The sequence below is a fragment of the Uloborus diversus genome, chromosome 3 (assembly GCF_026930045.1).
Source record: "Uloborus diversus isolate 005 chromosome 3, Udiv.v.3.1, whole genome shotgun sequence".
Taxonomy (NCBI): Eukaryota; Metazoa; Arthropoda; class Arachnida; order Araneae; family Uloboridae; genus Uloborus; species Uloborus diversus.
In genome coordinates this window covers 104652389-104678200 of record NC_072733.1, presented here as the reverse complement: position 1 = coordinate 104678200, position 25812 = coordinate 104652389, and the positions used below count along the sequence as shown (strand labels likewise).

Below are 25812 nucleotides of genomic sequence, written 5' to 3'. Positions count from 1 at the left end.
TAAACATTTTTTCCCTTGTATATTAGTTTCATATATATATATATATATATATATATATATATATATATATATATATATATATATATATATATATATATATATATATATATACCTCATATCTTCAATTCTTAATTGGTAGTTAATTGCTACTGAAACCAGGGGCCGTGCTAAGGATTTTGAATTGTTAACCAGTAAATTAGTCAAATTGTGAAAGTATTACTCAAATTTGAAAAGTCTTAGCAAAAACTAACTGTAAATGATTTTAATGTATTTTTTTCTGTAGAAATATTGAATCAGAGAACAAAGTATAATTTTAAAGGATATTAAAAGCAAGCACTTACTTATAGTAGCAATTTTTTACTACTATAAGATAAATTACATTTAAGATAAAATACACTTATTTACCGGTATTTTTTGCCTTTTTGAATCTTTTAAGGAACAGGGAGGTTTTTTTTTCTGTAGAAATTTCAAAGAATTTTCTGTTTGTCAATAAATTTGCCACATCAGAATTTTTTCCGACGAATTTACGATTTTATCGCATTTGGTGCAGTGGCAAATGCATAACCCACAAAAAAAAAAAGTGTATAAAATGTCAATACTGCAAGAACTCCAGATAATGTGGGATGAAAAACTACCTAGGGAATCGTTAATAATACCTCCTCTCCTTCCTCCTCCCCCATACTTGCCTACTTTTGTAAATCGGCATCAGTAAAACTTTTCTATCCACACCACAATCTCCTCCGATTACAATTTGCTCTAATTTAATTTTAAATGCACAAAATTAAGAACGATGTGAAAATATGATTGCCAATACATCTAGCATTTAAATAAACTGATATGATCATCAAAGTTTTAAGAATTTTAAAATAATGAAAAAAATCCTGAATTTAATTAGCTTCTAACATTTTCCGACTTATGCATAATTTTACCATCTAAATTCCCTAATTTTGATATTCCAATACCATCCAAAATGTGCTTAATCAATCTTTAGAAAAAATGAATAAACTAGCTTGGTTCAACCCGGCTGCAAGTGGTTTGAAATTCCCGACAGGGCATGGCAAAATGCGATCATGCAAGTCCGTAGCTATGGGATGTGTAATGTAAGAAAAATTGAAATATAATGGTAAGCTCATAATTAGCAATAGCCATGCTATACAACCACACACCAAACAAAAACAAATAAAAGTTTTCCAGAGGTAGATGCAATCAGATAATAAAATAATAAAGTGCATAAAAAAAATCAGGAATAGCGCAACTACAACATTGGCAAGCATGCTCCCCTATTCGATAGCTGAATTTTTAATGGACAACAGGCTAATACCTCCCCCCTTCTTCATCTGCGACCGCTGAATTTTTAGTGCACAAGATAATATGGGAAAAGGTAATGTCTCAAGATTATAGGTCATGAACAGGGTTATGCATTAACAAATGGTAGCCTCGTTGGCGACTTGAATGAAAATAATGGTTGTTAAAACGTAAAAATTGGTCACATTTGGCGACTAGCGATTGCAAATTTTGAGCTCTAGTTTCATAGTATAATCAATTCATCACCATTAATTATTTTTTAATTTTGATTTTTAGATGTTACAATTACTTGGAAGAGGGTTGTGCAGGGTGTACGTGAAATGTGTGATGTATGTGAAACAACTTTGTTCAACATTCATTGGGTGTGTCACAAATGTGGTTTTGTTGTTTGTATAGATTGCTATAAATTCAAGAAAAATGGAGTAAGAAAAGGTAAGCATGTGTTTCTGTAAATATTATATTGTTATCAGTTAAAAGAGAAAAAATAGGGCTTATGCAAATTGTTTTAATTGTTGATAGTTTATGTAATTATGATGGTGATAGAGTGGCTCAAGCTGAACAAGCTATAGCTTAGGACCCCGCTTTGTCCAAAGCCCCAACACCCAAAAAATAGCATGAATTGTTTCTAAAAAAAGAAAAGCACTTGAAAAAATCAATTTATTTTCCAAGTGCTTGAAAATTTTGAAAAATGTAGCTATAAACCTTGAACTTTAATGTTTCTAACAAATGCAAAAACTTGCCGAATTCAGCTCCTTGCTACATCCTGCATCAAAAACGTAAAAATCATGGTTATCCCCTTTCTGTAACATTGCTTGACACAGTTTGTTTTGTTATTTTTACCTGCTTTTATCTTCTGCTGCATAAATCTATTAAACGCAAAAAAAAAAAAAAAATATTGCACTCCAGCCTCCCCCCCCCCGTTTTCTGCACTAGTAGTAACTGAAAAAATGCCATAACTGAAAAGAAAAAACTTTTTATATTTTTATTATGTAAAATAGTTTCTAATGAAGTCGGAACATTTTTTTTTTTTGTACTACTATACAATCAATTATTAAAATGTCAGAGACTGAAAAGTGCAAATGAAGTACTGTCCTTGAAAATAATCAAATCAGTCCTTTGAAACTCCTTAAAAAGTGCTTCATTTTTTTGTTACGAAGTGTATAAGCAATGAATTATCAAAATGGCCAGGATCAGTGGTTGGAAGTAGTGTACTACCAGTAGTAACACTACTATAGTAGATACATTTTTCAGTAGTTTGTAGTGTTGCACACTACTTTAAAAAAAATTTAAAAAAAAGCAGAGTAATGAGTAGTTCAAGCCAAAAATATAGTAGTTTGTAGCGATTTCTGAAAACTACTTTTAACTAAAGTTTCAAAAAAAAAAAAAGAAATGAGGTTTCAAATGAATCTGACTGATGCAAGTCTTACACGAGTAAAACTTGCACCAATCAGATTCATAAGACTGAAAACTACAAGCTGACCTCAGACATGCTATATTGACGCCATACGTTCTATCTGTTTGGCTCCATTAGTTTTTTTTGCATTGAAATTTTCACATTTCCCCAATATTCAATTTTTTCGTTCAATCCTCAAACAGTATGTGTGTGTATGCTTTTCATTTATTTCTTCTTTAAAAAGTAGCGAAGTAGCGGCTACTTTTCAAAATGTAGTTTGTAGTTGCTACATTTTGAAAAAGTAGTTATAGTTACATACATTTGTAATAAAGTAGTTGGAGTTGTAATTCACTACCAAAAAAAAATGTATTTTTTTTCGACTATTGACTAGAAAATACTGTCTCTTATCTCTTTCCAATTTTCTACATGTCTTTTAAGGCATTTAATGCATTTTTTATTATTGACCATTTTACATTTAACTCAGCGTTGTGTTTGTCAGTTTGGGGGGAGGGATCAAAAACTAACTGTACTGAAAGCAACCACTCATTTGTTGAACCAAAAGCATTTTTTACAAATTCATCTTAATTTGCAAAACCGTGCATAACTTTAAAGTTTTTGTTTACCTTTTTTCCTGATATTTTTGTGGTTCCAATAACCTTTTGTATGCCTCAAAATGTAGTTTTGAAAAATCAAGAAAGATATTTTTTAAATTTGTGTTTTTTAATGCCACTTTTTATCAATGAAAAACACACACATAGTGAAATAAAAACTTTGCCTTTTTTGCCATCAACATAAAAGTTGGCCGTCTAACTACAAAAGGATCCTCGTTCGTGAAACATCTTAGACCCGTGTAAAGTCTAAACCCAACTAAGATGGATGAAGAATGTTGGGACATTTTCAGAGAATTTGAGCAATTTTGGGAAATCTGACGTTGTTGTTTTTTGAAGTTGTCTTTTTGTGAGAACTGCTATATATAACTCTCTCACTGTTGCTAAATTTAAACTCATCTAAATTTAATCTAGAAATAGCTTCTATCAACTTCAGTATTTCAAAATCATTTTATTTCATACATACATCTAGTTTTGACTAGTTACCATAAGGAACGATGAGCAAGCAAATTTGTTATCCCTTATTCTTTCTGTTAAACTTTTGGTTAAAGTGTATTGTTGTACACTGAATGAAATTTCAGAACTTGCTAATTGAAATGATCTTAAATTAGTGATTCAAATTATTACTAACGTTAGCACGAAAAACCGTTTTAGTCTGTTAAAATATTTATACAGTCGGACCTTGATTTAACAAAATCATAGGAACCAAAATTTTTATGCGTCAAATCGGGGTTATTCGTAATATCGGGGTGCGGGGGAAAAAGTCACTTGTCTTATCTGATAAGCAACTGCATAAAAATAGCCATAATTAGAAAGTGTACACTTTTTATTTAGCATTCCGTGACTTATTACACACTAGTTAATTTGAAATTTTAAAGTACTGCTTGACAATTTCCTTGATAATAGACTCAAAATAGTTCTCTTTCAACTCTATGGAGAGGAAAAAATACTGTGTCATTTACAGACTGCAGCATGAGATATGATTTTACTGTTTCCGGGCCATGTAAAGCATTTGGAGAAGTAACAGGGGAGTTTCATCTTCGCTTTCTGCATCATTATCGCTATTCATTGGTTGCCCCCCCCCCTCCTCCCAACCCCTCAAAACTTGCTTATTCCAAAAAAGTATGTTTTTGCTTCCAACAAGATGGGTATATCATTTGGAAAATATTCCAGTATTTCCAAACTTAAATTTACAAAAAAAAAAAAAAATCAGCTGTTAAAATAATTTGTCATTTCGGGGTTTATAATTCCTTAAATAGAGGTTCTTGCCTCCATTTTACTCGGGGGAAAAGAGAAATTAGTTAAATAGAGGTTCGTTAAATTGGGGTACAACTGTACTTTTTATATAGTATTAACTTATGTAGTCATTAGTGAGATGGGTAACCCCTAACCGTTCTTGTTCTCATATTTTAGATCAGTTATCTAGGAAGGATAGAGATGAGTTCAACTGGCTATTTTGTTCAAATAGGCAAGTCCATGATCAAGAGAAGCTTATGTTAACTCAAATTATTGCTGGTTCTGCTCTATGGGATGTTGGAAAGTCACTTCATGAAATTCGCCAAAAATGGAACATTCCTTCATATTGTAATTGTGGATTGAACGATTGTGATCAAGATAGTAAAAATCCAACTAATGGTATATGCAAGGTAAATTTTTTCATCTGTTTATTTTTATTTTCTTGTTTCTAAAGGAAATATTCAGGTTAAGAGATGGAGGTTGATCAAATGAAATGTTATAAAGAGAGCTTAACTGAACACAGTTGTCCGGATTGGACCCAACTGGGTAAAAAAAAACAAAACCGGAGTGGTTTTGTACTATATGTTACCTTATATCTGCTTATTTTATTGAACATTTCAATAATATTTTTATTTCTTTAATTTATTTTAGAAAAATGCAAAAGTCAATCAAAAAATGTGGCATAGCACCCACTGTCTTGAATTTTATTGAAACTTGGCATGGTTACTTTTTTTGTGTATTTAAGAAAGTGTAAAAAATATTTATGGTGAATCTCAAATCGTTTAGGCTTTACAACCTGTTAAAAGTTTTGAAATTTCATGATCAAATGAGGTGGCTACAAGATGTTCTTTTGATTCTGAAATCGTATTAGGAAGTTTTTAAAGACTAATTTTAGGTTCCAATGTAAGGAAAAAGATAACCAATCATTTATATATATATATATATATATATCCATTTTGACATTCCCCTCATTAATTACGACTTTTCTTGTGACGTACGTATGTATGTGCGGATGTATGTCGCATAACTCAAGAATGGTATGTCCTAGAAAGTTGAAATTTGGTACGTAGACTCCTAGTGTGGTCTAGTTGTGCACCTCCCCTTTTGGTTGCATTCGGGTGTTTCTAAAGGGGTCCTTTGGCCCTTTTTGGGGGAAAATCATTGTTAATTTCGATGTATACACAATTGGTGTTATAATTTGGCGGACACTTGGCGATATATCACCAGTCTTTTGGTCGCCAAGTTGGCATCAAATTTGGTGATTTTTTTATTTTATTTATTTATTTTTTTTTTTTTAAATCTTGTTCCAATTTGGCCACTGGTGGTGATGTTTAGAGACTAAACTATTGAATCACATTAAAATTGCCAATAATGGGAAAATGACATTAAAATTGGAGTAAAAGGAAGTTATGTGATGCACACATCAGCTTGTTTTATTTTCAATTCTTACTATGAAAACTATGTTCTACCACATAAAGAAATTTTAGATTTTTCTCTCTGTTGTATATTTCTCTAAAAAATATGAAAAGTTGTCACTATTGTGTGATGCAGCCAAGATTGACCTCTGACTCCCCCAACCCTTTGTTCAAGTACTCAGGGGTTAGAAATTGTCGCCTCTTTTTCAAAATTTAGATTTATTTAGGAATAAACACTCGTGCAAGAAATGGTACAATGCAGCAAATTGTACAAAATTATTACTTATACTTATTTAAATAAGTATTACCTTCAAAACTGGTAAAAATTAGCCATTTTGTATTGAATTTTTGAATATCATGGCTTCCAGGTTCTATTTTGATACAGTTTTGAATATCATCCCTTTCACTAAATTTTTTTGAATATCATCCCTTTTAGGAATTATTTTTGGATTTTCTCCTTTTTGCTCTCCCATCACTCTCATCCCTGATTTGTGAGGGGGGGGGGGGCATGATGCATACACTATAGACTAAAAGGGGACTTTGCATACAAGCATACAGGATTAAGTTGAGACTATGATGACTTCAAATTGTTGGCCAACTCTTGGCTAAAAATACTCTGATACTTATTAAGTAGTTGTTTTAAATTGCTAAAATAATGTTTTGTAAACCAATAAATGAATATTTTCAGACTCAAGCATAATGTTTGCTTTGAAATTGACAAAATAGTGGCTAAAAATGTTCCAGTGAGTACAAAAAGTTTGGAAAATTTTCAAATGACTTTTGATTTAGACGTAAAGCTGAACTTGGTTCCAGAAATTAATGTTCAATAATTCTACTCGGACAAAAGGCAAGACTCAAAATATTGCCGCAATCAACTCAAAATGGACTCGAGATCGACCACTCGATCGCGATGAACGAGTTGCCTACCGCTGATCTACTGTATTTACACACAGTGGGACAGAAAACAGAATAAGATGAACAGTATTTTTTATTATCTCATATAATTGATATTGTAATTTATAAAGATTTTGAAGGCTCTCATTCGGTTATTTTTCTTCAATTCAATTAAACTCTTCCTATCAACTTTTTCTTTACAGCTCATGAGTGCTGTCACAAAATGCTTTTCATCAGATAAAGATTCATCTAGAGATGGCAATGGATCTTCTGAGTCATCTCGGTCTGCCAAGCGTTCTGGGAAAGCATCCATGAATGGCATAGTGAAGCAAGAGGATGGTTTGGGTGGTTATAGTTCTGAAAGTGGTGGCTCACCTTTAAGTTGGTTAGCTGATGTTGCTCTTAATTCTTCTTCTAAAATAAAGGATGATCAAAAAGACAAAGATGATGACGAAAGACTATCTGAAGATCTGGATAGTAATGCTGATGCTTCAAATGAAAGTGATGATGACGATGATAAAAGTGAAAATTTTTCTACTCTCAGAGAGCTTCTGATTCGACCCACTGGGAAAATGGGTGGAAAAGGTGGTAGTGGTTCTAGTTCACAAAAAACACTTACTAGCACTTTAGATGAAGTTATATCATGTGTTATAGAACAAAAAGTGAGAAAATCTGATAAGAAATGCAAGGAAAAACAGTTGTTGCATTTTACCAGACGGTACCAAATGTCGAGATCTGGTCGAGAACTACCTCCTATTCGAACTTGCATTCTTGCTGAAAGTTCTCTTTTGTACCCAGAAATCCCTCACCTTTGGCTTGGAAATGGGAAGATTTTGTTATTGAAAGAACCTTATCATTCTGGGAATATGCAATTGTTTCAAGAACAGTGGAAACGAGGACAGGTAATGTTATTGACTGTTCTCTTGTTTGAGTGAATTGATATTTATCAACTGTTATATAAAGATACATGTTTTAGCCGATTTATTAGAGTATACTTTTTGTTTTGTATTGTACTTTATCAAAAAATATGATTGTCCCATAAAATTACCTTTTTTTTTGGATTTTGAAAGAGAGAAAAACTTGTTAGTCTGAACTTTTAGACATTTCAAAGAGTTCTCAGCTTTGAATTTGACATTCTATCTTTTCTGAGCTTGGATCTTTAGGAGCTTGCAATGGCAGCACAAAGCAAAAATTTTCATCTAGTGATGCTTAACTGAAGAGTTAGAGAAAGGAAGGTCCAATAATGATTTCTATATCAGTGGATTTTTGTTTACGGCTAGACTGATAATACAATGTTATAGAAAATTACCATTTTAGTGTATTTCCTTGGCTGGGTTAAATTTAATTTGCTATTTTATTCTTTTGTAATTTTTTATTGGCCATTGGTTGACTAAAATTAAAATACATGAAGCATGAAAACTCATTGAAGTAGAAAACAAACTGTATTGTAGTGTGACAGGAAAACACATAAGTCTTGGGAAAATACATTGAAAATTATTTCTTTTAAAATTCCCCCCCCCCCCACACACACACCGGTTTTGCTCCATAAGGAGTTCAAATTGATTACTGTAGCTCCACACTATCAGACCATGATTAGAGCATCCAAGAGGGAGAATATTGATGATTGACATTTGCCTCATCTACAGATATCTCTGTTTGCCTTGTCCAGTCTCTTGAAAAGGGCAGTATCTTGTATACAAGTCAAAGGGACATGGCCCCCTCTGGAACAAGTCCCAAGTTGACTGGTCTCAAAGGGACCCTCCCCCACACAGAGAGCATTTTAAGAGATAATGTGTCTGACATTTTCCTCTCCTTAGAATATTTTGACTAACTTTGTCCAATCTTGGGGAGCAAGCACACTCCCATAAGGAGAGAAAAAGCCTCTGCCATTTTGTTTCACTGCTTTATTAGTTGAGTTTCACAAAAATACACAGTTGTCCCTCATGCATGTTATCGTCTAATGTACTTTTTATTACAGTGTGCAAAACCATAAATAATGATCTTTGTATTTTTTACTATTTGCTACAAACAGTATTTTGTTAAAAAAAATGATGGGTAAATTTTTCTTACAATAAAAATTACTTTGTGTGCAGAATGTGCCTGGTTTAAGTGTACTGAAACCACTTTTTTTTTTGTCAAGAAAATTTGTACGATATTGCTTCTTGTGTTGTTGAAGTTGACTGATAGAAATTTAATATTGAATATTTTGCCAATAATATGATTATGCTCATGTTATCATGTGTTGCGTGAAAGATTTTGATGATATTCTGCCACCATACTAAAATATTTAGGGGTGATTGTGTTCTGCTTATACCCTGGTGTTCCTGCATTTTTTATGTGTCGATATTGGAAATATAATATTGTCCCTATTGTGCTTTTATCTTCCCACCTCCATTTTCCCACCTATGCTCCAAATGTTTGGCTAATATGTTGGTAATAATTAAACATTCATCAGATAGACTTATTAAGATGCACTTCTAAAATTATTTTACTGTAATGAATTCCTTTATTTCCCGCTCTTTATGCTCTTGAGGATTTCAGTCTGAAAAATGCCATCATATTGATCCTATATGAGGGTTGAAGTTTATTATTTTTTAAATTCTTACTACTTTTGTTAGGGGGGCAAATAAATGAAATTTCTCTTTTTTCTTATGCTTCTTATTCAGAACTTGCAAGCAAAATTCCACGGAGTGTCAAAAAGTTAAATGCTGAATCGCTGTTTTTTTTTTGCTTCAATTATGCTGATAGATAATAATACATTTATCGTAGACCTTTAGAATGTATTTCTAAAATATCTTAATGAAATATCTTTTCTATACTTTTGATGCCTCCCTGTCAAGAACGTATCCAGCTCAACATGAAGGGGGGGGGGCAAGCTTTAATTGAGCAACAGGGGGAGGAGTCAATTTGGAAACAACGTAATTATGCAATTTTGTGTATGTATTTTGTTTTACCGTATAAAATGTATTAAGTATATATCCTTCACTCTCCTCCCCTCTCCCCCCTTTTGAAAAATTCTGAAATGATGAGTCTGGTGGAGAAACTTTTCTACATAGATCTTTAAAAGGGATAGATAGGCCTTTCTCCTACAGCGCAGCGTATTTCGCCCGGAGAAAGTGGGGTCATCATGATTCTTCCGAGAATCACGTGATCAAGGGACATCGTGTCTCCCTCTTCTCGGGTAGCAGTGATCTAACAATACGAAACGTCATTAAAAGTCTAGGATTGTCTGAAGATTTTCATTATGCTTATGTGAGAAATCTCTATATGTGTGAATCTGAGATTTTCTAGCGAAAGAGGGTTTGTTGATGAATGCTATGCTAGTGCCAATTTTATTAAAAAATAAAGACATAGTGAGTAGCAGAAATCTTTCTTTCTGCTAAAGGCAAAAAAAGTCCCCATACAGAATCGAAATTAAGAATATTTTAAGTAATTTACTGTAGATGCTGAGCATTATATTAAATCACTAAAAACTAGCGATGGAAAATTAGTTATAGTATGTCCGCGAAAAACTGGATTTTTAGATTTCCTAATTTCTATGAAAAGTGTGCTGGGAACATATGAAAAGTATGTAGGTGCCCGAATTCCAGTTCTAAACTGCGTAATGACTTACAAGCTTACTCAGGATCACCTTGAAACTTTTTTCAGTGCGATCAGGTTGTGAGGGGGGATTCAACAATAATCGTCGGATAATTTCGAAGTGCAAAAAAAAGATTATTCATTCATACGGAAATTAAAGAGTCCAGTTCTTCAGATTGCGCTGATTTTGACAACCTTCAAATGCTAAGATTAAATTTTAAGCGTAAAAAAAAATGCTTTGAAAGAAAGCCTTTTCTTCCAATTCCTTTGACGACAATTTGGAAAATTCAGAAATCATCTCAATTAACATAACGCAGTATATTAATGATGTTTCTGACTACGCTGGATTTTTTTGTCCGGAAGTGCACTCTGTTGTGAACTGCGACGACTGCAACAAATCAAAGAATAGACCTAATAAAATTTAAGAATTTTGGGACACATTCAAGTATGATAACTTATTGCAAGATTGCAGCCATTGAAATATGTACATTTGTGAAGAACAACTGAGCGAGAATGTGAAGAAGTTTTGGGAGTAAAACACAAAAATATAATGTTACTCATGAGACCACAAGAGTTATGCGAAAAATTTCAAATTCCGTTTTTCTAAGTTTAAATAAGCATATGTTGGAAACAGAAGCAGCAGATTTTCTCGTTGAAAAGTTTATAAAATTAATCGTTACTAAATATTTAAGCGTTAGAATGTATCGCGCAGTCAATTCAAACAATGAAAATAATTCACAAAGACCAATAAGTAGGAAAGTAACAAAATTAATATTGTTAAGGGACAATAATCACTAGTTTTCTTCACCCTCGAGTTTAAATTGTCAAAATTATCATAGTCTGTGGGACGAAAAAAAAAAAAGAAAAGAAAAATTGGGGAGGGGGCGGAAGTTAAATGACCATTCATGTAGTTTATAATTGCAAATAATTTATTTTCTGAGTACTTAAAAAAAAACACTGAAGTTGCTTAAAAATTAGGAACAAACCAAAGTTATTGATTTGGCTAATATAGTGTTGGTGCGAAATGCATGCGAATATTAGAATATTATTTAATTGAGTTGATATTCGATACTATTTACATTTGTATTTCTAATTGGTTTATGGTTTTAGATCGGGTTTTGTGTTAAATTGTTGCACTGGCTTCAAAAGTTGTGGGAAAAAGCACGCATTGAAACCATTTATCTGTATTTGAAAAATTTGATTGAAATAAAAAGAAATTTATAAGGTCAATTTTTGTTTAAGATTTTTGAAGACGTCTATTTCTACTCACTATTGTATTTAAAGCACTTGAAAAAAAGTTTAAATAGCTTGTGCGCCTGCTTCAAAAGTTATGATGGGAAAATATCTAATGGACAATTCCATGAAAAAGCTGTCATTTTGTCCCGCATTTCATTAAAAAGTAATAACTTAAAAAGGTAACAAAGAACATTTTTTTGTAAAAGTACAACAAATACATTTGCGATCTCTTAATGAAAAAAAAAAAGTTACCTATTTTAATTATTACTTTTAGTGAAAAATATGAGGTGTTACGTGAGGACGGAGTGTTCCGTTTTTCTTTAATAATAGGTAAAATGCTTTAATTTAACCCATGCTTAAAGGGGGGGGGGGTTAACCCATGCTTAAAGCATTTAACCCATGGGTTAAATGCTTTAATTTCCCTTAATTGTGCAAATGATCGCGGCGCAAAGTGACTCTCTTCGATAAGGGAAACAGTTTCTTGTGAAGGGGAGTCCCTTGATCACGTGATGTCCAACGGGGGATGTTGATGCGCGCTCTGAGGAGAAAAGTGGGGAGAAGGCACATCTATTCTATTTTAAGATCTATGCTTTTCTAAGTTAAAATTTTTTCATGGTGTATGGGGTAGGGCATGTGTAATAATTCACTTTTGCAGAAGAAAGAACACTCCTTTGTAGGGAAGTGTTTTTAATACTGTATTAGCATGCATTACCTTCATAGCTGCAGTATTGCAGTATTGACCTAACTGATCATCAGTAACTTTTCCTTTTCATCGAGTTTCTACAGAAGTTTTAGAAATTAGAGCAGCTGCTTCCCTTGTCCCCCTGTGGATACGCCCATGCTTCTTTTGGAAATCGTAATCCCTCTGCATTCACTATAGGAACCCAATTTTTCACTTTTGATGTTTACTAGGCTTTGTTAAAAGGCAAACAAATAAAATTAAAATATTTTATATGAAATTCCATGCTCTTTAAGAGTATTAAAAAGTTAAATGCTGAATTCTTGTCTATTTTTTTATTTTGGTTATTGTACTTTTTATGTATAGTTAGTATTTTACTTCTGTATTATTAAAAATGTGGAATCTAGAATCAGTTCATTTTGTATTGATTAGATGATTTATATATTGCATCCAGTTCAACTCGATGTTTTCATTTTCAAAGTATGTTATTAGCCTTTGAATTTCATCTCATTTTTTTTCTCTTTTGGTGACAGTGTAATAAAGTAATATTACATGAATTGAAACAATATCTTTTTGTTATGCATGAGATAACCTTTTCTTAAACTCTTTATTCTTACTCCGGCAGCCTGTAATTGTAGCAGATGTGTCCAGAAACTTGGATCCTTCTATTTGGACTCCTGAAAGCTTTTTAGAAGAATTTGGTGATTATAAATGTGATTTCATTAATTGTGCTTGTGGGACTCTACTGCCAAATCAACCAATGAGAAAATTTTGGGAAGGATTTGAGAACACAAACAGTTGAGTGAAATTTTGAAACTTGTAATTTTATGTATACTTTTATGAGTATTTTTAAGAAATACCAAGAACATTTTTTCCCCTTCAAAACTAATAAATATTGATTTAAATATGAAAGCTATCTTTTCATTACTATAAAATCAGTTTTTTGGTAGTTTTAAAAATTAATTTATTTCAATTTAATGGACATATTGACTGTCGATTGCATATATAGAAGTGTATTTTATGTGTTATTGAATAATGGAAATACAATCATTTACTTAATTGTAGAGAGAATGAAAGGTGAGGATGGAGCAGCATTGACTCTGAAACTTGTTGACTGGCCACCAAATGATGAATTTTCTGAGCTTTTGCCTTCCAGATATGACAATTTAATGAAAGCACTTCCTCTTCCCCAATATACTCACAGAGATGGAATATTTAATATGGCTAGCCGTCTTCCTGATTGCTTTGTTCAGCCTGATCTGGGGCCTAAAATGTATAATTCATATGGTAAGCAACTTTTGATGAACAATGTATTAATTTTAATAAATTAAAAAGTCAAATCTCTCTCATTCAGCTCAGACTTGAAATTCGTTCAAATATTTGGTTTTAACAATTAAAACAAGTATCTCAAAAAAGTTTCTCTTTTAAATGGAGCCAAGTTGTTCATCAATATATTTTAGCAATTTCAAAACATATCAGACCTTCCAATTAATCAGTGACCTTCATCAATGTTAACTGTACAAAGTTGTTTTTCGTTCCAACCCACTAAACAAAAAACTTAAGTGTATATTCAGAAGGTTTGTAATGTCTTTGATGTTTTGATACACCTGTTTTATCACTGGTGTTATTGGTTTATAGGTAAAAAGATTTTATCTTCATCTGCAGGAATTATAATATTATTTGGGGAAGAATTATACTAATACATAAAAATTATTATTTAGTGAAAAGTTACCTTAAAAGTTTAAAACCCACCTATTAGATATGGATTTACACAAAATTTGAACAATATGACCCTGAGTTTTACCTTAAGTTTCTCTTAATTGTTTACCAATGAACAAAAAGGCGGCCGTATAGCTCGAAACCCTGATTTGGACCTTAAATAGCGGCGTGCTTTGAAGCATTTTTTTCTGTGTAGAATTTGTTATGCATATTTGTATCAAACTCTTTTTTTTTTTTTAATTTTCATTTCCTTCAGGTGGGTGTGAGATTTTCATATTGTTCTAATTATAATGTGCTCTTTAATTATAATCTTTTTTCTATGTGATGGAGAGCAGGATTTTCATTTTGGTCTGATCATAACACATACAAAGAAATCCCATCACAACAAACTTCAAAGAACCACAAATTTTGTTCGCTGTAACTGGAATTTTTTTTTTTGTTTTTTTTGTTATGAAATTCAAGCAATGCATCAGCATTGGGACTAAAAATTTAATTTCTTGAAACTGAAATTTCATTGTATTGTAATACATTGTAACAGGATTTTGCTTTCTTTTAAAATATTAGATTTTGTTGTACAATAATTATAGAAATGAAGAAAATTTTTTATAGAATACTGTAAAGCAATCTTCAGGGATTATTGAGCATTAGCAAGCAGGGGGCAGAGCCCCTAAAAATTACTAAAACTATTTATATGTGTGTTTGGAGTTAAATGCTGAAATTTTAATTGCTTCTTTAGTGCTTTATGTTTGGTTTTCTATTTTTCACATCTTTTTCTTAATTTTAATTATACTATGTGCAATCCTTATTTAAGTATGATTGCTATTAAGACCAGACATTTTATTTATTCTAATTTACTGCAGTGAAATATATAACTCTCTCTGCCAAAATGTGTGTGTATAAACTATGTACACTTTTAACAATCTACTATTCTGTAAAAAAAACATTTTGTTAAAATGTTGTCATAATATTTAATCTCTACATACTTTTTTATTTTCAGGTTTAAGTTCCTCTCTCGGAAAAGGTTCCACAAATCTTCACCTTGATGTTAGTGATGCTGTAAATGTATTAGCTTATGTTTCATGTGCCCCTGATGTAAAAGATGAGCTGCCTGGTAAGATGATTTGGCCAACACCATCAATTTAAAATACTTTATAGTGTTAGATTATTTTATTATTTTCTGCATTCTCTCCTGTTAAATGAAATGGTAAATTTTTTATGCGTATATCATAGATCTCTTTATATTTTAGGTTTGCATCAGAGCTATTTTGTCGAATGATAATTAGTATTATTACAATAGACTCCCGATTAACCGGCTCAAATAGGGCTGGCGGTAATCCAGTTAAGCAAAATTCCAGTTAAAGCAGAAAATTTTTAAAATATGTATGATTAATAAATGTATGTTTCACAGCTTGGTATTTTGAATTCCATACTTTAATAAATTGCGGGTCGTTAAAGCAGAAATCTAGTTAAATGGAGGTTGGTTTTAATCAAGAGTCTACTGTATGTTTTATTATTTTGTTTGCTTATTTACTCATTCCATACTGCTTTATCAGTTTGTTTTTCAATCTTATATTTATTCTTTGACTGATGCATTTCATGCTTTAATAATTGAAAATTTTCTTGCTATGAATGTTTTGTTCATAGAATATATGAAAGCTTTAGAAGATAGCGGATGTGATAATTTAATGAAATTACGTGTTAAAGAAAAAGGATCAAAACCAGGAGCTATATGGCATGTTTTTAATGCTCGTGATGCTGATAAAATTCGGGACTTTTTGAACAAGGTATTTTTTATGCAATTCTACTATCAAATATGCTTTAAGACTCAACTTGGACAGCATGAAGAAATTTATTATTATTTTTTATAGGTATCTGAAGAAAGGGGTGTAAAATTAAATCCTCATCATGATCCTCTTCATAATCAAGGATGGTACTTAGATGAGAAACTGAGAGCTAGATTATACAAGGAATATGGTGTTGAACCATATACAATTGCACAATGCTATGGTGATGCTCTCTTTATTCCTGCTGGATCACCTCATCAAGTAATTTCTTTTTCCTGATTAGCAAAATCATAAAACAAGTTGTATTCTTTTCAAATATTTTATTCTATTAACAAATTTCCTGAACCTTTAGCAATTCTTCTTGGTGATGTTAAGGTACAGGGTGATTATAGTTAGTTCCTCTGTTTAGACATATGTAGAGTTCATTCTAACATGTACAAGACCATGAAACTTGATGTACCTAGTGATGCAACAAACAGTCATTTGACTAAATATAGAATACCAAGTATTCGGCCACAACCATGGCTGAATATTTGGTTACTCGGCAAACTTGGTTTTGTCTGTACGAAAAAAACACAGAATGCATTTTAAGCATGATTTTGCATGTTTTGCTTTTTTTTTTAACTTTAAGAATATGGACAGCATACTGGGTACATCGCTACTCAACGAGAAAGCAGCTGTGAATTTCAGAATAGTCACTTAATCAACATCTGGTTATTACTTACCTTTTTTTTCAAGGTCTGTTCAGTAACATACTTGTGTTTAAAGTCGAAAATTGCACTTTTCTCCTGTTCTTTCTGATTTTTTTTTTTTTACAGAAACCACACGTGAATATTCCAATTTTGTATGCATAAATCATATAAAAATTACAAAATACAGTTGTGAGAGTTGCAGTAATTGCTCAACAAATGCCAGCGAGTTGTCTCAATGGCTAAAATATCATTTATATGTATGCATTTTCTTTTTTGATGTGATAGTCGTGAAATCCGCAAATTAAACATTTTTATAATTTTTTACTATATTGTAATCGCATTCATTTTAATTGTGTTTTTCTGTTAGTTCAATTATATCTTTGCCACTTGTATAACATTACTAGACATTGTATTAAATAGGAAAATCTCTGAAAATTGAAAGTTAAGATTTAAAGAATGCTAGTGTAAGGAGTATGCCACCTATGTTCTTATGTTACTTCAAACCCTCAGTGTTCTTAAAGATTAATTTGAAAAAAAAAATTTGGTTGGTTGGTTCTATTAGCTTTCATGGCCCAAGAGTCTTTATAGGCTATGCTGCACCAAAGCACTAAAAAATCCACCATGCCTTTTCCTTAAAACCAGTTTTAATCTTTTGTAATTTAATTACAATAATGTTAAAAATAGTTTTTTTCCCCTTTCTTTTGTTTTAGATTCAGGATTTATATAGCTGTGTCAAAGTTTCAGAGGATTTTGTTTCTCCTGAAAGTATTGGTCATAGCTTTTTCCTCACTCAAGAGATACGAAATTTAACGGATGGTCCAGTTAATCAAGAAGATAAGCTTCAAGTAAGTTTTATAAAATGCTTCCATGCCCTGCATTTAAAAAAGCAACCATGAACATTTTTTTGTAAAAAAAATATTTTATATATATATATATATATATATATATATATAAAACTTTTTGTATTTATCACAAGTGTCTAAACAATATTGCTCTTGGATTTTATTTGATTAAAATAACCCCCTTTTTTGGTTTTTTTTTATTGCTAAGGGCAATGTTTTAATTTTGAAATTGAGCTTCTAAATTTTGTAAATAGAATTTTCATTAGTCATAATTTGTATAAAAATCAGATTGCATTCAAGGTAGGTAAGACAAATGGTTGCATGCAGCTCTTAAGGCGATCAAAGTAAGTTTGTTTTTTCTTTTTATGTAAAACTGCTTCCTGGAAATAATTTCATTCTACTGTAAGTACTTTCATTTTGCTGGTTTTTTTTTTTTTTTTTTTTTTGATCATGTATTTAAAGTGTGTTTGAATGTGAAAATATACCAAAAGTTGATTATTTAATTCAGAGCTTGCTGGCTTGTTTTTTTTAACCCAAAGTTGGTTGTGTTTTGATAAATTGTATAAAAATACTGTTTTAATTAACAGATGTATTTTTACTGGTTATGGATACAATTGTTATTCCAGTTGTACTAATGTTTGAAAAGTGATAGTTCATGTAAAGCCTCGTAGGTGATATTAAGTGTGAACTACGTATTCACGGCATGATTTGAAAACAAAAAGAAAAAAAAATCTGTGTAAAATAAGGCATCATAATCTTCTAATTATTGAAAATGGTTTGATTGTAGAATGCATATTTTATTTATTTGAATTAAAAATGATATCTTTGAATCTTTAATGAATTTTCCCCAGTTTTTATCCCAGTAATAGTTGAAGAAAGAAATTGTTTGGAGATCATTAAAAATATTTGAAAAGTTAATGCTCTGAATTTTAAAATGGTAAAATTTCAACTGTTTTGATATGTAGCATCAAAGTTTAACAATAATCTTTTTTGCCTATGTTTCATTTAAAAAGTGTAATGAGGGCATGCAAACTCCTTTATGTTGGCGCAAAACTGAGCCCTATAAGTGATTTAGTACAATTTTCCATTGTTTAAAACTTTTATGCCACTTTCAACAGGACCATTGCATTGCAATACTTTCTTACTGTACCGTACTTCAAAATAAGCATTCATAGAGGAAGTGGTGGTAATATGTAACCCTATTATTTTTTGATTTACCAGAGATAGAATTTTTAAAGTATCAGTTACCCTCCATTGTAATTACTCGTTTAATATATTAGTCATACCCTATCAATTTCAAATTTACTTTCCTCCAACCACCGAATGTGCAAAATTTTATTTTATGAAAATGGTAAAAGATCTTTGACCTTAGGTGCAAGTAATATATATAGGACCCTAGTATATTTTAATTTATGGTCCATTCTGACATTAAGTGGAATTTGAGGAGGCATAAAAGAGAAAGAACAAACATTTGATAACAAAATTGAAACTTCAGTAGAATTTTACTAACATTTCCCCTTTCAAAGAAAGGTTGAGGAAAAATATTTTTTTTTCTGAAAAAGCAATTTTCTATTTTTGCTGAACATGGAAGTTATTAGTGGCTTTAAATGATATTATAGTGTAACATAAAAGCGATAGAATAAGTAATTAAAAATTCTGGTGAAGGCATACCTAAGTTATAAGATGTTACACATTAATAACTCTTCATAAACTTGTTAAAAACAAGAAAAAATATATGCTACAGCTCACATGTAGTATTATATTTTATTAACATTATCTTTGTGGAAGAAACTTTAATTGTAATTGTTAGAAACAAATCCTATCTATAGATTTTTTAAATTGATAGATTATAAGGCCATGTATACTAACTTTTAATGTTGACTGTAACCTCCATGGTCAGTACAATCCATGGTAGACACTTCCATGGAGTTGATAAAAAAGAAAATCCATGCTTAAAACCTGAAATAAAACAATTGAGGAGACATTGGCTTTGCTTTTAGAAAGAAAAGGCTATTTTCATGATGCTAATGATACTTTTTCAGTTACATTTTGTAAGTAATGACATATTGAGTACATGGAGGTTACAAGAACAAAAAGAACTAATCTAATTTTTGAAGATTGTAGACCATTTCCTCAAACAAAATAAAATTTTATGCATGCAACAAGATAAATTGGCTGTCTTGAGCTTCACTTCTGCTAGTGGAATTTCAATCAAGTTAAAGATATTCCATGAAGGTTACCTCAGCACCCTGTGGACAACTTATGTGTACAAAATAAACTGGTAAAACAAATAGAAATTTATTTCTTTGTGAACAGTTAATGATTTTTGAATATATAACTATTTCATCTGCAATTTTACCACAAATAAATTATTAATCAGGTTGGGACATTCCATGAAGGTTAAATATCTAATACTTTAGAAAATTTTAAATATAAAAAGAAATTAAATATATGAAATTAAAACAACATAGATCAAATGGTGCACCCTTAAAGCTTCCCTACACAAAGGGGCCTATACTATCCAACAGTGGTTTAATGTCCCGCATTATAGTCATTGACTGTTTAGAGAATCAAGATGAAATAGTTTTTGTAAAATATTGCCTATTCCATTGTCTGATAGTGATGTGATTTTCTCCTATTCAGTGTTCAAATACAGAGAACAGCATATCAGAAATGTTCCGGGAAGGCAGCTGTCTGCTAAAGTGCCCCAAGCTTAAAATTAAAATCACAAATGAAACAGAGCTTGGTATTGTATAGCTCATTAAAGCTTTTGCCCCAGTAGTTAAAATAAAAGCCTGCTAATCAAAAAGTGGTGCATTTTTATTGTCTTTATTTGACATAAAACAGCTGGTACAGAATAAATATGAAATGATTTTATGGGGAGGGGGGGTTAGCTTTAAAAATTTTCTAAAAGCAACTATGTTTTTAAATGTAGATTTGTATTTGTAAATGTTGTTTTCTTTTCTGGAGTGCCAGTATCATGTTGAATTATTTTTTTCAGAGAAAAAAACTTCTGCTGCTTTACTGTGCAAACTGGATATTGTGTTATGGTTGTGAAATACTAGATTTTTTTACCTCTTTCTTTCAGTGTTTTTGTGGAATGTTTTTGCTTTTACAGTACTTATGTATATATATATTTCACATAGAGTAAGAATCATGGAATATAAGGTTACATTGTTTCATGCTTTTAGTTAACTAGTATAATGCTTGAAGTATATGACAACCTAAAATTTCATATAATTTTTCTAAATAACTCTTGCCACAAAACTGGTTTTCATGTCATTTTTGCTAACCATCTTAAAATTTTGAATTTTGCTTATAATTGCTTTACATGCTGTAAAATCATATGAATATAAAGGTTGCTTCGACTTACAAACCTTTCACTTTCAAATGTTTTTGGTTTGAAAATAAGTGCAACTTTATTTTTTGCTTCTTCTGTGTCAAATGGATAGTTGCTCATACTTAGTTAAAAGAAAACCAAAATATATCAGATTTTTATTAAAAAAAAAACTTTAGTTTCTGTCAAATTCTTAGCTGTCAATTTATAGCTTTTGATTTAGCTGTGTATTTAAAATATATGTTTTGTTTTGAAATGAAAATGGTAGGGTAAAATAAGTATTATTTCCTGCTAAGTAATGTCTAGTAACAAGTAATGACAATTGTAAGTTTATAGTTCGTTTTTATATATTTTTAGGTAAAGAACATCATATATCATGGTGTGAAAGATGCATTGGCTTTATTGCAATCTCATGATCCAGAAGACTCAAAACCATAAGTTCAGCTTTCCAAGAACAACTAAAATTCATTTTTCTTCTTAAAAAGTTAAAATTTCTTTAAAAGTGATTCACTCAAAAGAGTGTTAATAAATCCTGTGCATGAATTGTAACTATTTCTGTACTTTTTATGTCGAATGATACTGTTGGACATTTCTGTGGCACAAATAAAATTATTTATTGCATTACTTTGAAAATCAAAAACCTAAATTTATGTGCAACATCTTGATATTTAATACCAAACTTTGGGTATTTTTAGTGTTTAACAAAAAGAATGGAAACAGTATTGAATATTAAGTGAAGCTTATGTATTGTAAGTGATGTAGATGTTTTATTGATTGCAAAATGGGGGGGTGTCACACATGCTTTTGTGAGTATTGACTGGTTATTTGTGTGAAGTTGAATCTTTCCTACAAATAATAAGCAGTGAATGTGCTTTGTTGTAATTGTTGCATGTATGGCCATTTGTGTGTTTGTGTATATCATTGCATGTTAATTTATCATGCACAAAAGCACACAAGTTGTATACCAATTATATACATTGTTATATCAGTTTTGAAAGTGTAAAAATATTGGTATTGTTAATCTTATTTAAAAATATAAGTATATGTTAAGCTGTAATACATTTGACAGAACTAAGAGCTATGTGTGATGTTCAAAAGTTGAAAGTTGTTGTAGCATAATATTTTTTCTTTGTAAAGTTGAAGAAGAAAAAGTGTAATAATTTGTTGGATTGCTTGTTTGGGGCCATATAAGTTTAGTTTATTTAATTTGATAGATTTTTAATGCTTTAGGGATGTAACAAAAGTGCAATTCTTTTTGTAAAGCACCTGATAAGTAATATGATATACAAAGGCAAGATTACTGCTAGATGAATTACCGAAATGTGTTTCAACCTGTGCTTGGTTACATCATATGTAATAGGTTAATTTGTCAGCTTTATCATTGGCATCATTTTAGTTCATTTTGTAAATAATTTATAGTGATATTTTTATATTGGAAATGTTTTATGTACAAAATATGCATTTGTCTATTTCCTTATTCCAAATGCCGATTCATATTAAAATGCTGATGTTGATAAAAAAGATAAGACTTATTCTTCACAATCAAACTTATACATCTTACAAAAATTATTTTTCATTTAAGCATGTCAATAATTCAAGTTTATTAGAAAAAGAATTCCCATGGGTTGAGATTAAAATGACGTAGAAGATTATAATGAGATTTACGATTCCTTCAAAAAAGATCCTCGTTTTTTTCTCCACATGTTATATGTTTAAAACACATGTTTGCTTATTTGGCCTGTGTATGTTCAGCATTCAGAAACTGAACCCTACTAATAGTTATGAAATATAGCACAGGTATAGTTTTGAAGAAGCCGGAATTTAAGAGTTTAATTTAGTAAATTTTATATTGAATGGTTCCTATTTTTCGGCGGAATTTTCTCTTGTATTAGACCCAAAACAGCTTATAATAAATTGGGGACGGGGAAGGAGTGGATTGTAATTAGGTAAATTGAACAGCTCTTATTCCAAAGCCGTTTTTGTGAACATTTGTCATTGCTGAATGAACATTGAAAATTTTTCAAGAAGCATTATTTTAAAATTTTAAAAATTTAAGAGGCATTCTGTCATCTAGTTTACATGAAGAAAATTACTCTGGGTAAATTTGTAAAGAAATCATCAAACGATAAATTTATACATACTTATCCTGTTAAAAGTGCGCCCTCTGTTTTTATACCATCTCAAGTTTAAAAATCACCCAATTCCTCACATTCATTAATGAGAAGCTTGTCAAACTAAATTGGCCTACTTTGCAATTCGTCAACATAGATTTTTTAATGAGCTGTATCTCCATTTTGATTTTCTTAGAATCAAAATTATTTCTAATATACCATTTTAAGGGTGTAAGCAATATTTAAAAACAAAATAAAGGGTGTCTCAAAATTAACGCAAGATTTGAATTTGCTGCCATTTTTGCAATAAATGGTTGGCAACCCTGAAAAAAGAACAATTTGACTGCTGAGAGTTTAGGGTAATCAAAAATGGAGCGTTATACGATACAATAACGCGCTTTCTTTATTGAACAATTGTTTCAAAAATAATGAAAGTTGAGGCTGGTCAAGCAGTTACTGTTATTGGCGCTCGGTATCGCAACACGGTAATGCACGGGTGGTTGTGGGCTTGTTGACATAGATCTTTGAATTCAAATAACCCCATAAGAAGAAATTTAAAAATGTTAAATCACACGATCTAGGCTGCCAAATCTGACGACCGAAATGAGAGAGTATACGACTAGGAAATGCCTCATGCAGTAATTGAAATGTTTCACTCTCTCTAGCTATATGGTACAATAACACCCCATTTTTACTAACCCTAAACTCTCAACTGTCAAATTGTTCTTTTTTCATGGCTGCCAACAATTTATGGAAAAAATGGTGGCAAATTCAAATCTTGCGTTAATTTTGGGACACCCTTTATGATGTGTAAAACGAAAGCAATTTAGTTAATATGAAAACAAGATTAAACTCCTCCTCTCAGTGTCAAATACCTTCAGTAAACTTTTCTTTTTGTAATAAGTATCAAACCCTTTTAACATGGAAGTGGAGAAAACTAGAAGAAATAAATTACTGAAATGAAATACAGTGGACTCTATTCGGAACACTCGTGGAACCGAACAAAAGTGTTCAGATTTGGGGATGTTCATTATAGAGGGAGACTGGATAATGTATGTATGTGTATTCTGTTGCTGTAGTGGACTATGTTCAGTACTTTGCAAAATGTGAGTTACAACAGTTACAGAGATAGAGGTGCTGAATTTGGGATTAGTGGCTAGTGCAATTTCTAATTCAACTCAATAGAACCTAAACTTTTGCATTTACTTTTTTCTTTTCAATTTAAAAAGCTTAATGTAACATTCAGCAATAAAATATTACAATATACAGCTATTGGTACAGTACCCGAGAAAAAAGTTATTTTTAAATCTAATTTTTGCATTGTGCATTCTCATTCTTTCATTGTGCAAGACCTTCAGTCTCAGGACAGATTTCCGTCTTGGACAAAATTTTCGAGACGGAGGTCGGGACGGAAAAAAATTCAATGACTCCTTCAGTTTTTACTCAAAAAAGAAAAATTGAGTGTCTGAAAAATATGCTTTAATATTACTGAGCCGTTCCACGAGCAGACCACGGAGTTGCTCTCTATTCTCCCTGATTCATCAAATTTACCATCTGTATTTGAAAATTTAGCCTTTTCTCTTTCTATTTTTGATCATTTCGTTTTTTTTTTTGCAAAAAATGTCTTATAGTTGAGTCTGAATCACTGATTGAGAGTGATTTCTGACGGGATGAAATGTTTACGTCACAGCAAAAGGCGTCCACATACCAACTAAAATGGGAACTATCAGGGACTTAAAGATTTTAATAAAAATGGGAATTTTCGAAAGAATCGGGGGGGGGGGGGGAATTTCAAGCTGGTTTGAAACACTGATGGGCAACTTCCTGCATTTTTGACATGTTTGTGGTAAAATATTCTAAGACTTGAGGAATCACTAAATTCCAATGTCTTTCAAACTAATACTCGCTAAAATGGAAATATGGCGGAGGGAGAGAGAGAAAAGGAAAAGAGAAAAATAACGGCAGCACGAATTTGCAAAAAAACGCTGCTCTCGTAAAGAGGGTTTGTCCGCAAATTAACCCACGATACTGTAATTTTTGACATTTGTAACATTTGTATTCTGTATTTTGGACAATCTAAGAGGGGGAGGGGGGGATACTCAAGGGCTCCATAATAAAATATCGAAAAACGGAATAGAAAGCCATTTTTGAAGCTAGGAGTGGTTCGGATTTTTCTTCTGCAAAATCATAAAAACTTAAAACTCAATAATGTTTAGGCTGTCTTTAATGATGTAAAAGTGGGGAGGACGAGGTTTTAAAACAAATCGAAAACTGGTTTTAAAAACACTAATTTAGCCAATCTTTGGTGAATTGATGAGAGATGGTTTTGGTGTTCTAACATGAAAATGTTTTGTAGCTCATGTATTAAAAACTATTTGAGGCTATACTTAAATGTCTTAATAGAAGGGGAATTTGGGACCTTTTCCCAAAAAGTGTTTATAATTGAAGTCTTAAAACTTTTAGGCTGTCTTTGGCAATGTCAAGAGGGGGTAGAGGAGTGGGCTGTCTTTAGGCGAAATTCCGAAACTGGAGTCGTAAAAGCGAACCTTTAGACCATCTTGGGGTTTAGGGGCCCCCCTTCTCCAAAAAAATCAAAGCTGAAGCATTCAGAACTCAGCTTTAGATAATCTTTGAGGGACTTAAGAAGAGGGAATTCAAAGACTTTCTCTCAATAAATTTTAGATCTTAAATTCTTAAAGCTTCGATGATGAAAAGGGGGAACCGCAAGTTTAAGTCAAATTTAGTGAACTTAGGGGGAGTTCGGGGGGGGGGGGGGGCTCTCTCCCCCGAAAATGTCTCCATGCTGAAGTATTGAAATGTTATTTTGGCATTATTTGAGTGAGTTAAAAGTTAGGGAATTGGGGGGGGGGGGTCTTTCTTGGAACATTTTCAAAATTGAAGCATTAAAACTTTGGGTTGTCTTTGGCGATGTGAGGAGGGGAGTTGCTCTTAAAATAGAAAAATAAATCTTAAACACAAACT

General features: G+C 31.5%; 1 protein-coding gene across 2 annotated transcripts in view; it reads left to right on the top strand.

Annotated features, from left to right (window-relative positions):
* The window catches only part of LOC129218022 (probable JmjC domain-containing histone demethylation protein 2C), a 76505-nt gene extending 54260 nt beyond the window's left edge, over positions 1–22245 (top strand). For both annotated transcript variants that reach the window (XM_054852201.1, XM_054852200.1), the window contains exons 8-17: positions 1582–1737; positions 4720–4952; positions 7055–7753; positions 12971–13142; positions 13411–13632; positions 15062–15175; positions 15709–15848; positions 15933–16109; positions 17251–17385; positions 21077–22245. In XM_054852201.1, coding sequence (XP_054708176.1) covers positions 1582–1737; positions 4720–4952; positions 7055–7753; positions 12971–13142; positions 13411–13632; positions 15062–15175; positions 15709–15848; positions 15933–16109; positions 17251–17385; positions 21077–21157 — 2129 coding nt within the window. In that variant the 3' untranslated portion in view covers positions 21158–22245. The remainder of the gene's footprint in view (positions 1–1581; positions 1738–4719; positions 4953–7054; positions 7754–12970; positions 13143–13410; positions 13633–15061; positions 15176–15708; positions 15849–15932; positions 16110–17250; positions 17386–21076) is intronic.
* Positions 22246–25812: the final 3567 nt, after the last annotated feature.